General features: G+C 33.7%; 2 protein-coding genes across 3 annotated transcripts in view; one reads left to right on the top strand and one right to left on the bottom strand.

The window, feature by feature from the left end:
- The window catches only part of KLHDC2 (kelch domain containing 2), a 55,395-nt gene that overhangs the window by 9,662 nt on the left and 32,578 nt on the right, over window positions 1-13,155 (top strand). The window contains exons 11-13 of one of the 2 annotated variants that reach the window (XM_032481977.1): window positions 786-873; window positions 969-1,021; window positions 1,273-1,583. In XM_032481977.1, the coding sequence (XP_032337868.1) occupies window positions 786-873; window positions 969-1,021; window positions 1,273-1,396 (265 nt within the window). In that variant the 3' untranslated portion in view covers window positions 1,397-1,583. Of the gene's footprint in view, window positions 1-785; window positions 874-968; window positions 1,022-1,272; window positions 1,584-13,155 lie in introns of those variants that run through there. The other variant, XM_032481978.1, reaches the window with a different exon arrangement.
- NEMF (nuclear export mediator factor) overlaps window positions 513-13,155 on the bottom strand; it is a 46,331-nt gene continuing 33,688 nt past the window's right edge. The window contains exons 21-33 of the mRNA XM_014566478.2: window positions 12,834-12,892; window positions 12,625-12,745; window positions 11,264-11,540; window positions 10,472-10,514; window positions 10,276-10,325; window positions 8,301-8,454; window positions 5,714-5,791; window positions 5,374-5,571; window positions 4,461-4,493; window positions 3,479-3,579; window positions 3,336-3,379; window positions 3,169-3,248; window positions 513-2,911 (exon numbers count right to left, since the gene is read on the bottom strand). Coding sequence (XP_014421964.2) covers window positions 2,834-2,911; window positions 3,169-3,248; window positions 3,336-3,379; window positions 3,479-3,579; window positions 4,461-4,493; window positions 5,374-5,571; window positions 5,714-5,791; window positions 8,301-8,454; window positions 10,276-10,325; window positions 10,472-10,514; window positions 11,264-11,540; window positions 12,625-12,745; window positions 12,834-12,892 — 1,316 coding nt within the window. The 3' untranslated portion in view covers window positions 513-2,833. The remainder of the gene's footprint in view (window positions 2,912-3,168; window positions 3,249-3,335; window positions 3,380-3,478; window positions 3,580-4,460; window positions 4,494-5,373; window positions 5,572-5,713; window positions 5,792-8,300; window positions 8,455-10,275; window positions 10,326-10,471; window positions 10,515-11,263; window positions 11,541-12,624; window positions 12,746-12,833; window positions 12,893-13,155) is intronic.

A 13,155-nucleotide genomic window follows, 5' to 3' on the forward strand; every position in this document is an offset into this window, starting at 1 on the left:
TGGACATGTTTAAAATTTATACTCAAGTTCTTTACTCAAGTGAGTTGAACTGCATCTAGGTTTGTCGTTAAAAAAACTGGAAAAGAAACATTTCAAAATCCTAATGAATGTTAATGGGGGAAAAAAACAACTTTCAGATTTGCATTTGTGCTGTATAACAAAGATTAACAAAGATTAAGTCAAATCATCCAGAAAAACCTATTAAAACACTGGTAGTTATTTTTTGTGTTAACCTCAAAGAATTGTTACAGAGACTGCTAAAGGAAATGATGTAGTCAAAATTGGTGTTCAAAGCACATTTGGATAATGTCAGCTTGCATGTTCCCCCAAGCCTCTAACCTAAGTACAGTCAGGCCACTAAGATGTCATTTGGCACAAATATTCTATCTGTAGAATTATCAGGCCTGAAGATACTTGGTTTACTCAGGCAGATTCAGCATCCCTCACATGTTTTGTGTAAGGCCAATTGGCCCTGCCGATGAAAACAGAAAGGAGAGGGCATATACCACTCATCTCCCATAAGACATTTATTGCAAACAAAGCCCTAGAGAATAGATCATTCAGTTCAAACCCCTCATTGCATAAATTAGGAATGGACCAGAGAGATAAAATTATAGTATCTAGATAAAAGATACTGATTTTTCTAACTTCTGCTACTTTTCCTTGAGAAAATTGCTTCTCACCATTATGTTCTAGTTTACACTAAAAATCTTTAGTCTTTAAAATCTCATCATCAATTTGGTGTTTTGGGTGACTTCAAATTCAAGCTTTTGTTTTAAATGTAGATTATGGCATACAGCTTGTGCCAGTGATGAAGGAGAAGTAATTGTTTTTGGTGGGTGTGCCAATAACCTCCTTGTCCATCACAGAGCTGTAAGTACACTACCCTTTATTAAAAGACACCTCATAATATTGCTGAAACTTTCTTGTGAAGTACTTTTAATGTGTTCTTCGTATCTATTTTTCAGGCACACAGTAATGAAATACTTATATTTTCAGTTCAACCAAAATCTCTTGTAAGGTAAGTAACTTTTTACTTGGTGCTTAGATTATTTTAAATTGTTTCTTAAACACTTTAAATTAGTGCTCTTGAAAAACCAGGTTTGTGGATAATTTAAGGGGAATAACAAACCTTCATTGATAAAAACTATCCAGAGTTCCTGTGAAAATCTTTAGAACTGTATTCACTTGAAGAACTACCCCCCCAACACACACAAAAAGGTACTTTAAACAGTAAAATGAAACTATTTTTCTTTCTTTGTCCACTTTCAGGCTAAGCTTAGAAGCAGTCATTTGCTTTAAAGAAATGTTAGCCAACTCATGGAACTGCCTTCCGAAACACTTACTTCACAGTGTTAATCAGAGGTTTGGTAGTAACAACACTTCTGGATCTTAAGGCTTCATAAATAATGCCTCTGATCACTTGCATGGACAGCAATTCTGTAAACATCAAAGTGACATCATTTGTATAATTATATGCATTGTTGTAGTTTGCAGCTTTTTGGTTTTAATGTGCATGTGAATGGCCTAGAGAACCTATTTTTGTGTCTAAAGTTTACAATAAATGTATTTAACACCAGTAACTGCCTTCTGTTAAAACAGTTAATGCTTGGGCTTTTTACCCTGAAGGATGGTTATATGTTTCCTATTTAGTAACATCAAGATAGATATTATACTAATTATTACCACTATCAAAATGATGAAGTTATTGTAAGACGTTAATGTTTTTTTTTTTCTTTTAATGGCAGGAGTAGTCTATCATGTTGTATTTACAATAGTAGGCTACATAAAAAATTTTTTTAAACATTAATTTAAAATGGAAAAATATTCTTAAGAAGACTAAGCTGGTAAAAGAAACCTTGGAAGGACCAGCAGCCATTCAGTACTTTGACCTTAATGCTTTGGTGTAGGGGCAGGGACAAATGCTCATGTTGACTAAAGACAGCTGTTGTCTAACTACTTAAAAAGTAAGTTTTGTAGCGCATAAAAGAATGGAAATAATGTATGACTTTATTCTCCATTCTGGTAGGAGACAGAAGAAAGCTAGGTCGGGAGTCTTAATAGTGGTAAGCCTAAAAGTGCCCTTATGATATTATGTAACAGGTTAAGATACTCTGTAACATGCTACTTCTATTTACTAGAGGTGGAGAATGGTACAGAGCTGAAAGAGATTACAAGGAATAAATTAAGGTGAAAAGTAAAGGTGTATAAATACATAAAAATGATCAATACCAATTTCTTCTAGATGTTATTTAAGCTGAGTCATGGAAATTATCTGTATTTAAAATCTGGTCTAATATATTTTTTGGTAAGTGTAAAAGCAGAAGGAAGTGTACTACTCCTTCAATACTTAGGGTTTCCAAGTATTTCAAGTATTCCAATACTTGGAATCTTAAATGTTTAACCACCCTCAACCCCCACCAGAAAAAGAAACCTGTGATTGGCCTGTGAGTAATCAATATATTAGACATCATGTACAGTGGACTGCCAAGAATAGTCTGAGCAGTTGCGCCACTTAACTATTTGATTTCTTTACAACATGAAATGAATACTTAATATTAACCCCCCAAATTTCAGGAAAATGTAGAATAACTACAGATGTATACAATTAGCATTTAGCCGTCCACAAATATTTTAGGAAATCCGATCATAGACAGTTTCCTCCCTATAAAACTGGAAAAAAAAAAAGAATAAAGTCCTTTTGGTGAATACAGCAAGGTAATGTTTAGTTCATTTTTAAATGTGGAAGTCTTGTTACATGATGTTTTCATCTCTGAACTTGCAAAAGGCTATAAAATTGGCTCTTCTCAAGTATTTTAGGATTTCATTTCAGCTATTTTCTTTTTACATTCAGAAGATTGGGTGCAGAAACTTTCACTTTGCCAGGAATGTTTCTTGATAAATCCGTGTCCTAAAAAAAGAGAACTGCTGAATATCCATATAGATTATGAAAGATAATCATGTTTTCTTTTATGACAACATATGTCCACTGCTTTAAAAAAAAAATGGCATTTCTAAAATTGTCACCTGAAATGATTTTTACTTATTTTATATTTCTTCTAGTAAGACAGCATTTTCTAATAAAGCAAGAACCTGAATAGAAAATTATAACTGCTAACATTTTAATTGCACTACCAATCTCTAGAGATTTATAGAGGACTGTTTTACCTTCACGCTGCGGAATAAGTCTTTTTCTCTTGTTGTTGCTTCTTTGGAATGCATGAAACTATTCAAGGCTGTTTTTGCAGCTGTAGATAGAAAATAGAAGAATCTATTTCTGTTCAGGCAAGAAATGCTTAAAATCTTAATTCAGAAAAAAAATTTTTTTTAAATACCTTTTCCCTTTTTCTGAACTCCAGGAGTAAGTTTCACTTTGTATCTTTAAAAAGGAATTGCATGTGTTACTAAACAGATTATTAAAAAACAATTCATCAGTCAGTACTGTGGTAGCTATTTGAGTAAACTAATGATGACTTACTTATAGTTTGCCATGGTGGTGTAGGGGGCACATATTGGAATGGCAAACAGTATTACATCTTCAGGATGTGGCTGCCCTGTTAACGAGTCAAACAGATTTTCCTAAAGAGGGAAAACAAAAACAATTATAAAAGTAATCTGTACCAGCCCTAAAAAGTGAGAAGTAAACATTGTCAAATTAATACCAACATTTTATCATTTACTGATAGACAGTCTTAGACCCTTTGAAACTAAGAAGCAGAGTTTAAGACTAATGATGTTTAAATGTATACCCTTTGTTGCTAGAAAATTTTGCCTAGCCTAATGAAAAACAATTTTCAAAATGGCAGGTGTAGATACATTTAAGAGAAAGGGAGGAAAAACTTGCTGGAGACGTTTTTGGTTGTCAAAACTGAAGGAGGGGTTGGAGGGGAAATAAGAGTACTGCTGATAAGTACTAGTGGGTAGATAGATGCCAGGGATGGGACAGCTCCCCACAACAAAGAATTCTCTGTCTCACAGTGTTAACAGTGCTGAAACTGGGTACCCTAGGCTAGAAGAGCCTTCTCTGGTGCCTGTTTCTAAGGAGAAATCTTAGAGCTTCTTAAAGTTCCCCTTTGGGGGACTGCCTACAAGACTGTCCATATTTATTTAACAACATGAGTAAATTTAGATTTAGGACAAAACACTTGGCATAGTCAGTGCTTAATATATGCCACAAATTTTTCTGAATGTTTTACATATATTAGTTCCCAAAAAAAACTCTCAGTAAGGGCAATTATTATCCTCATTTTTCAGATGAGGAAATGGAGGTGCAAAGAGAAACGTTTCTAACATTGTAGTTATATGTAGTAAAACTGGGGTTCAAACTCAGATTCCTTCATTCCAGAGTTTAGTCTTGTATTAGCCTTTTACATCTTAATTAGTTAGAAGTTGTGTGTCAAATATTTTGGGAACTGGATTGCAGTCAGTGTTACAGTAGGGGCCACAATACAAAATCATACCTCATTTCCTTGTTGGTCCAAATCTTGTTCTTCCTGTTCCAAACATAAAATTTTAAAAGTCAGCTGTAACTTAAACTGAAATGCCACACCATTAAAAACTATGAGGAAAAAAACTGATAAAATTAAGACTGAATAAATTTGTTTATCTCCTATATCAGAAAACAATGCCATTCAAAGAGAAAAAGCACTGTTCTCTGAAGTTTAAAAAAAAAAAAAAGACTTCCACAGAATGTATGCTAAAGTAGTAAATGCTATTCGGACAATTGGAAGTGTTACACAAGCTTGATTATGTTTGCTGGGAGAAAGAAAATGGAGAATTCTGGTGAACAGAATTTTTATTTGCTAGTCTGTTCAATAGTGTTAGGATGAATTTTTCACATAGACAAGCTTAAGCTTAATATTCACATTAAAAAAATCTATCTGAAGATAACCTATAGGTGAAAGAACATTCATAATTAACACCCCTGAATATCTGAATCCAGAGTTTACAGAATAAATTAGGAATATGAGAATAAACAGTATAAAAGTTTGAGCACCAAAATGAGTTTTTAATATTACTAAATAACACCGTTCAGGGTAAACAGAAAACAGTAATACATTTAGGATCCCTGTGAGCATTACCTGCAGAGTGGAGCACACAATTAAAACAAAAGCTTTAATCAAATAAAGGTTCTCCATAAAACTGTTTTCTAAAGGCTTGTGGTACATTTTTTATCAGCTATCAGCACTGCCACTTTCATGCTTATATACTGCAATTTTAGTCTTTTAGGTTGTATTTCTAAGATGACTTTCCATTAAGAATAGGGTTACCACTCATGCTGATTTCAGCACTGTGGGTCCCATGTCCTGGGAATCCTGGGATGGTTAGTCACCGTATTTAAGAAGCAGAAGCCCACATGTGTGGTGGCCTTACCTTATCATCATGTGGATCATCTACAGCCAAGTCTTGTAACTCATGGGTTGTAACATCAAGGGATGGGGTTTCTTTCTTTATGCTTTCTGAAGCCCTTTGTCCACCTCTAGGTTTCTGGGGCTGTTTCTTCACTGGTTCATCCTTTATTTTACCTTTCTTCCCCTTCTTCCCTTTTTCTTCTTTGTTTGAACCTGCAGACTTTAATTCATAGAGGAAAAAACAGTGTTGTCAGTATTTTCAGTTTTGTGAATGTTTTAACAAAGTATTGAATGCAAAGCATATCACAGTGGTCTTGATGCCCCTTGAAAAACAAAAGAAAATGTTTTTAGATGTTACTTACCCCAAGCAATTTCATGATGAGTTCACGTTCTTCTTCATCTTGGTCTTTGTATTTTTCCTTCATTTTTTTCATTTTACTCTACAAAACAAAAAAAATTTGGCTGGAAGAATTCAGCAGTAAAAAAAATGTCAGCACATGTTTGTAAAGAAAAGGTGTTTCCTTAATTCTCTGTTAGAAATGCTTACTGAGTAAGGCACCGTTATAATAAACAATATGGAGGCTATAAAAACAGATAAAACTATAGTCCTCGCCCCCAAAGATTTTACCATCTGGTGGAGAAAGAAGATACATGTAAGAGTAAGGATAAATTAATGCAAAATATTTTAAATGCAAACAAGTTTATTTCTAAGATAATTTAGAGAAAGCAGACATTTCTTTCAGCTTGAGCAAGAACTGTGGGGAAATAAAGCAAAACTGAAAGATTTATAGTATCTGGGAATTCAGGAAAAGCAAGATTATAAAGACAGAACACAGTAGTAACAAGAAGTCACTGCACTCAGTTGGAGTCAGGATATACATATAGAGGGAGAACAGGAAAAAGGACAGCAAAGCTTAGCTGGATATTTATTGTAGAGGCCCTTTTAATACTCTGAATTTTATCAACTAAACTACTGTTTCTTTACTCTGGGTACACATCCAAATCACCCTAGTAGTTTTTAAAACTATAAGACATCTAGTTCACCTCCAAAGACTTTTGTCTTGACTGGTCTCAGCTAGGGCCCAAATAATAAATTTCTAAAATTTTAAACATTCCTTTAAACAGGACACAAAAAACTAACCATAAAAGATTGATAAATCAGACTTCATTAAAATTAACGAATGCTACTCATCAAAAAACACTATTATAAATAATAAAGTGAAAAAGCAAGTCTCACAACATGAAAAGGACTTGTAATACATATAACCAAGACAAGACATATATAGGATTTCAAAGAATTCCTATAAATCAATGAGAAAGCTGGACAACCCAACTTTTTAAAGGGGTACTTCAAAAAGGACATTCACTGTACATAAAAGTAATAAAAATTCTTCAGCCAAAAAAAAAAAAAAGGATATTCATAGGTCTAACAAACATGAAAAAGTTCTCCACATCATTAGTCATCAGGGTCATCAAAGTAAAGCCAAATTACGATTTCAATATATATATACTGAATGACTTAAAAAACAAATACCAAATGTTAGTGATGATGTGGAGCAACTGGAACTCATACACTGCTTGGTGGGAAATTGGTACAAGTACTCTGGAAAACTGATAATGTCTTAAAGCCAAATGCAACACATAACGCTGTAACACAGCAATTCTACTCCTAACTATATAGGACAGAAATGCATGCTTGAGGACCTAAGAGATACAGGTCTTCAATTATCAATAATACAGCAGATATATAAACTGGCAGATTCATCAATGGAATGCTATTTATTTGGCAAAGCAAATCAACTACTGTTACATACAACAACATGGTAAGTCATGATGTTGAGTGAAAGATGCCAGACAAAAGAATATACACTGTATGATTGCTTTTTTACATGAAGTTCAAAAACAAGCAAAATAAGCTCCAGTGATTAAGCTAAGAATGCTTTTTTTTCTGGTGGAGATACTACTTAGAAAGGGGCGAGAGCCTTCTGGAGTAGCAGAAACATGAAAGTGTCTTGTTCTCAGTGGTGGTTTCACAGATACATGTGCATCTAAGAATTGAGCTAATAAACTTATGATTTGTGCATTTTACTATATGCACATTACACCCCATGAAAAACTGAAAATAAAATGAACAGTATTACCAATAAATTGAACGAAGAAATGGAAAACCCAATAAAAAGAACTTAGTTTCTTAGAAAATATAATTCAGGAAAATCAGCTTTGGAAAAAAAAAAAATCCAGAAAGCCAAAATGAACTTCAGAATTACTTTATCAAGTTAATTAAAATCTCAGTTCTTTTTTGAATGACTTCATGTTGAATTTACACATTAATATGAGGAGAGCAGATTTCTTCCCTTCCATATGTATTCCTTCACTTATTTGAAGCCCACTGGAAAAAACCCTAGGAAATTCTGACTACTGTGGATGGTGGAAAGATCATGAAACATGATCTTTATTTATTAAGATTTCAAAGGAATTTAATTTTTTTAAAGATACGCTGATACATTAGCTCACAGTGTCTTTATACCACCACGGCATTTTTAAAAAATACAGTCTATACCTATTACCTCTTCCTTCATCACCTACCTTTATAAAATATGTAAGAATTGTAACCAAAATTGCATTAATAATTGAAACAACTAAGTTAAATTATCAGTAAAGACCACCACTGCCACTTATTAGGGGAGTGTCTCTGGCAAAGCACAGTCTCCTGTTCCCTTTCTACACAACATAAGAGCTTTTGCACAGATGTATAGAAAAGAACAGTGATCTCTATGTTCCCTAAACACTCTTTTCAACTAATTTTCAAAGGAAGTTAACATAGTATTACTCTTTTGTCTATATCTTCTATTTCACTTAAACTTAAAAACTTAAACAGGAATCTCACAATTTCATTAGTGAACCATATAGTACTAAGTTGAACAGTTCACCCCAAAGTAGTAATATTACCTTTTGTCCTCGTTTCATTGGCTGCACAGCTGGGACATTTCTGCTTGTGTTCTGATGAGTTTCAATGTGCAGAGTATTTTCTTTTTCTTTGTCCTTTCCTTCTACTATTTCTAAATCCCCTGAGTCACTGGTAACCTTTTTCTTCTTCATTTCTCTAAATATAAATGAAGCAGAAACATCTAATTCTTAAAATTTCAAAATCTTAGTACCCTAAAAAAATTACACAGAACACGTTCAATACATAAAAGATTATAGCTTCTGCTTAACTTGATATCAACCAGGCTGTAGTATACAAAGAAGCAAAAGTTATCACACAAGAAAAAGCTGAAATTTTTTTTTCTCATAGATTTATCATTCTTTCTGTCATCCAGGCTCAACACACTGTGACCCCTGACTTACCCTTATTCAGTCCCTCAACAACTTGATGGCCAGGCACTGGGATTTGTAGTCTTTTTATCAACATGGCCTTGGCAGATGTTAGGTATTCAGTAAAACATTTATGGATTGGTCAGTTGCATAATTGGATTTTAAAAATAAGCAGATTAAAGAGGAAAGGGAAATTCTATTTTTCATGTGCAGTCTCTTCTATTCCCAGTGCCACTGCCCTAGTCCAGGTCCTTATCACTCACCACCCAAGACTTCCTCCATATTTCCCCCCATAATCTGTTCTACATGAACTTCCAGATTAATTTTCATTAATTGATTACCTATGTCACATTCCTATTCAAAATCTTCCAAAAGTCCTCTTCGCATCACTTTCAGGATAAGTCCAAGACACTCAGCTTGTCAGTCTAAGTCCTCCACTTTTGGTCCAATTTCATTTGGTCATCTTATAATATACCAGTTCACAAACATGAACTTCCTGCATTCTCCTCAGTCCATTTATCATTACCCTAAAGCACTATGAGTATTACTTCCAAAAACCCACCACCTCGCCTGCTCTGATCATACTAATTCTCCTTGGAGTCTTTGACCTTAACTTCATTTACCTGAGGTCCTACTATATGTTCAAGGTATAAATTTCTGATGGTATTTCCCAAAACTGGTATTTCTTACTCCTGAACTACTCTTACTACTTTCAGATAGCACTATTTATAGATTTCTGGCCCTTTCCTTAATCCAGGACTCAAAGCTTCTTGAAGGTATGGATTTTATATTTTAACTCTTTGTATCCCCAAGTCTTCCTCTTATATAAAAACTTCTGAATTTCACTACAAGCATGCCTCAGAGATACTGCAGGTTCTGTTCCAGACCACTGCAATAAAGTGAGTCATACAAATTTTTTGGTTTTTCAGTGGATATAAAGTTATGTTTACACCATACTATATTAAGTGTGCAAAGCAATTATGTTTAAAAAACACTGTACATACCTTAATTTAAAAATAGGTAAAAAATGCTAACCATCATCTGAGCCTTCAGCAAGTTGTAATTTTTTTTACAATAGTAAGAGCAAAGTTCACTGATCACAGATCACCATAACAAATATAATAATAATGAAAAAGTTTGAAATATTGTGAGAATTACCAAATTATGACCCAGAGAAATGAAGTGAGCAAATGCTGTTGGAAAAGTGGTGCTGACAGACTTGCTCGATGCAGGGTTGCCACAAACTTTCAACTTGTAATAAGAACAGTATCTGTGAAGTGCAATGAAATGAGGTGTGCCTGTATGCCTGTTTATTTCTGTCAATATTGTCCTAGAACCAGCCTATTTAATACACTGCAATTATTATTATACATATTTACGTAATAAAAGGTCTGTCTCGTATTACCTGACCTACTTCACTGATTATAGTGACAGACCAGGGCCCTAAAGGAGAAAAACCCATTAGAGCTAAATATTAAAAACTAAGCAAAATTTATGCTAAATCTTGGTAACTTTAATAAGGAAGATCTTTAGAACAACCAAGTGATTTGTCATAACTGTCAATTAAAAGAAAATACATGCTTTTCAATTAAATAACAAATATATTTACCTTCTTTCTTTGGCTGACAAATGCCTCCGACTCTGCAATTTATTGTCACTCTTAAAACAAAAACAAGCAAGTCAACCAATAACATCACTACTGTTAATTTTTCAAAAACTAAAATTAAAAGTAGAAAATTATTCTATTCACTGAGAAGGACATGGTGTTCTTCATAAAACTTTGAAAAAAAAAAAAAAAACTTTACCATATTAGAAGATTCCTCTTTTGAAGTCAATTTCTGGAGGGACCTATGAAAACAAACAGAAAGAGGATTCACTAGCCTGTAAAAGGCATTCATTTACAAAGTCCCAAAACATCCCCATATCATACTCTTAATTATTGGCAATCCTATAAATTTCCAAATTTGGTAAAATTAGAAAAAATATAATCAAATCACTCATCTCTTCACTTTTAAATACACTCTTAATAGCTGACATGTATTGAACATCAACTATGTGCCAGGCACTGCTAGATGCTTTACATGCATATAATCCTCACCAAAACCCTAGGAAGGGGGTACCATTCCATTTCACCAAGAAGCCTGAAGCTTAGACACAGAGTCACTTGCCCAAGGACATATCCTAAGACTTATTACTGGTCTGTCTGACTCCTAAGGCATTCTTAACTACTCCAATAATACAGCTTTTATAACCATGGTATTGTTTGCCTGATGATCAGTAAGACATTAAAAGACTAAAATACCTTTTTTTAAAAAATGGAATTGCTTCTCATTATTAGCACTTATAACCATTTACTTGTTACTATTTTGACCTAGTTTGGCCACTAGTTTTATATTTACTGTGTTTTTCTACCCTGGGTCCTGGGAATTTCTTTAGAGAGATCTACACCCCTATCAAATGGTGGAAAGATAGTAAGATTGTAGAACAATGAAGGATAAAAAGCACTGAAGTCAATCTTGGTATTATTTTTATAAGGATTAATTCTTCTTCATTCCCAACTTATAAAATAAAACTTAAAATTATAATTTTTTACTTACCTCTGGGATTGAAGGTGGGACAAGTCAATTGTAGTATCAGGATAATTTAATGTCTCTTCCCCTTCAGCCTTTACTTCACCAGCAGGTTCCTGATCTTTTACCATCTCCTCAGATTCTCCATCTTCAGAGCTTTCTTCCTGAATTAGTTCTTCATTTAGCTCATCACCACCACTCTGAATAGTAATATCCTCTTGGTCAATCTGAGTCACAAGTTCTACTTCCGCAGGAGTTTCATGTAGTTCTTCTTTATCTTCTTCACTGCTACTGTCACCTCCATCTGTAGAATTACCACAAGGAAAGTCAGAGTGCTACAACCACAACAAAGTTATATGATTTCCCTGAAAACTTCATATTCTATTCACTCCCTGATTCTCCAAAAGATCACCAGAGAATGTCTGATCATCCCCCCAAATCACTCTAACTTAGACAAAAGAATACTCTGTATCAAAAATTGGCTGGAATAAATGATCTCCAACATCTTTTACCACAATAAATTTCTTGGACATTGCAGCTACTTCTACAATGAAAGCTATAGCTTGTCTTCATCAGGTATTTCCAAAAAGGAGGACAGTAGAAGCAGAGCATAAATTCTGCCTGTTTTATTTTAATTTGCACATGAGAACTGAAATAAAACAAGTTATGTAACTGGTTCATGACAAGTGTTCACACTTTTGGAAAGGGAACACCATCCAGTAGTAAAATAATGATCTAGTTATCTCACCTATAAAATGGGATACCACCAACCATCTCACAGAGATGGTTGTGAGAATTCAATTACCATATACATGTCAAGAACATAGTGAAAATGAAAAAAAAAACAAACCACATACAATGGTAATTGTAAGTGAAAGAATGAAATATTACTCCTAAAAAGGAATGACTCTAGGAGATGTAAAAATAATTTAGAGTGTACACATTCCCTAGCTCCTTTAGGTAGGTAGGTAAATTTATCCCAGCAACCACAGCTGCTCTCTACTTAAAGCAAATATATTATTAAGTCAAACTAAATTTTCATGAGAAATTACACTTGTTATAAACTCATCTTTGTATCACTTCTAATTCTTAAATCCCATATATATCCGAGTCTATCTCGGTTACACATATTTATGTATTACCCATTAAATACTGAAGTTTTGTAATATAAACATGTATTCAAGAATTACTTATGGATCCAATTAAATATAATTCACTAGAATAAGTATTTTTAACATTTCCAAAGTCAAAATCCAATAAAGTAGATAGCAAGTTGGGTTTTTTGAATTTTAAGTATTCCAAAGGAGATGATCTTCTAAGTAAGAATTTAGAAGTAAAACAAACAACAGAAAACATTATAAGCTACTTTATTACAATCTGTCAACTACCTAGTTGTTCCATTTCTTCTGATATGAGTTCACTTGTGCAACTTGCCAGTGTCTCCATGTCTTCATCCTGCACTCTGACTTTTCGTTCACCCCGATGTCTCCAAACACAAGACTCATCTACCTATGGAAATATTTCTTTTCACTGGTGGAACTTTAGGTAAGAGTAACAAAAATCAGAAAAAAAAAAAAACAAAGAAGCTGAAGAGTACCTTAAAAAGGAAGCTAAACCCCATCATTAGATAGGAGGGAGGAAGGAAATTCTTTTTTCCTACAAAAGATAACATACATAAATGTTTTCAAAATCTGTTTTCTCCATTTTATGCTTGCAAGATATCTGACACAATGGTCACATTTATTCCGTCTTTTCTCTGTCATGAAGGAAAATTTCCTCTTTACAGAATTTGGCATTACGTATAGGAACAAGAATTAAGAAAGAAAAATATGACTGCTTGGTCTCATCTTCTGAGTTAGTCAGACCCTGAATAATCTATTTTTAGGAAAAGGGTCATGCTATACTTTCTTATGTTATAA

This window comes from Camelus ferus, chromosome 6 (assembly GCF_009834535.1).
Source record: "Camelus ferus isolate YT-003-E chromosome 6, BCGSAC_Cfer_1.0, whole genome shotgun sequence".
NCBI lineage: Eukaryota > Metazoa > Chordata > Mammalia > Artiodactyla > Camelidae > Camelus > Camelus ferus.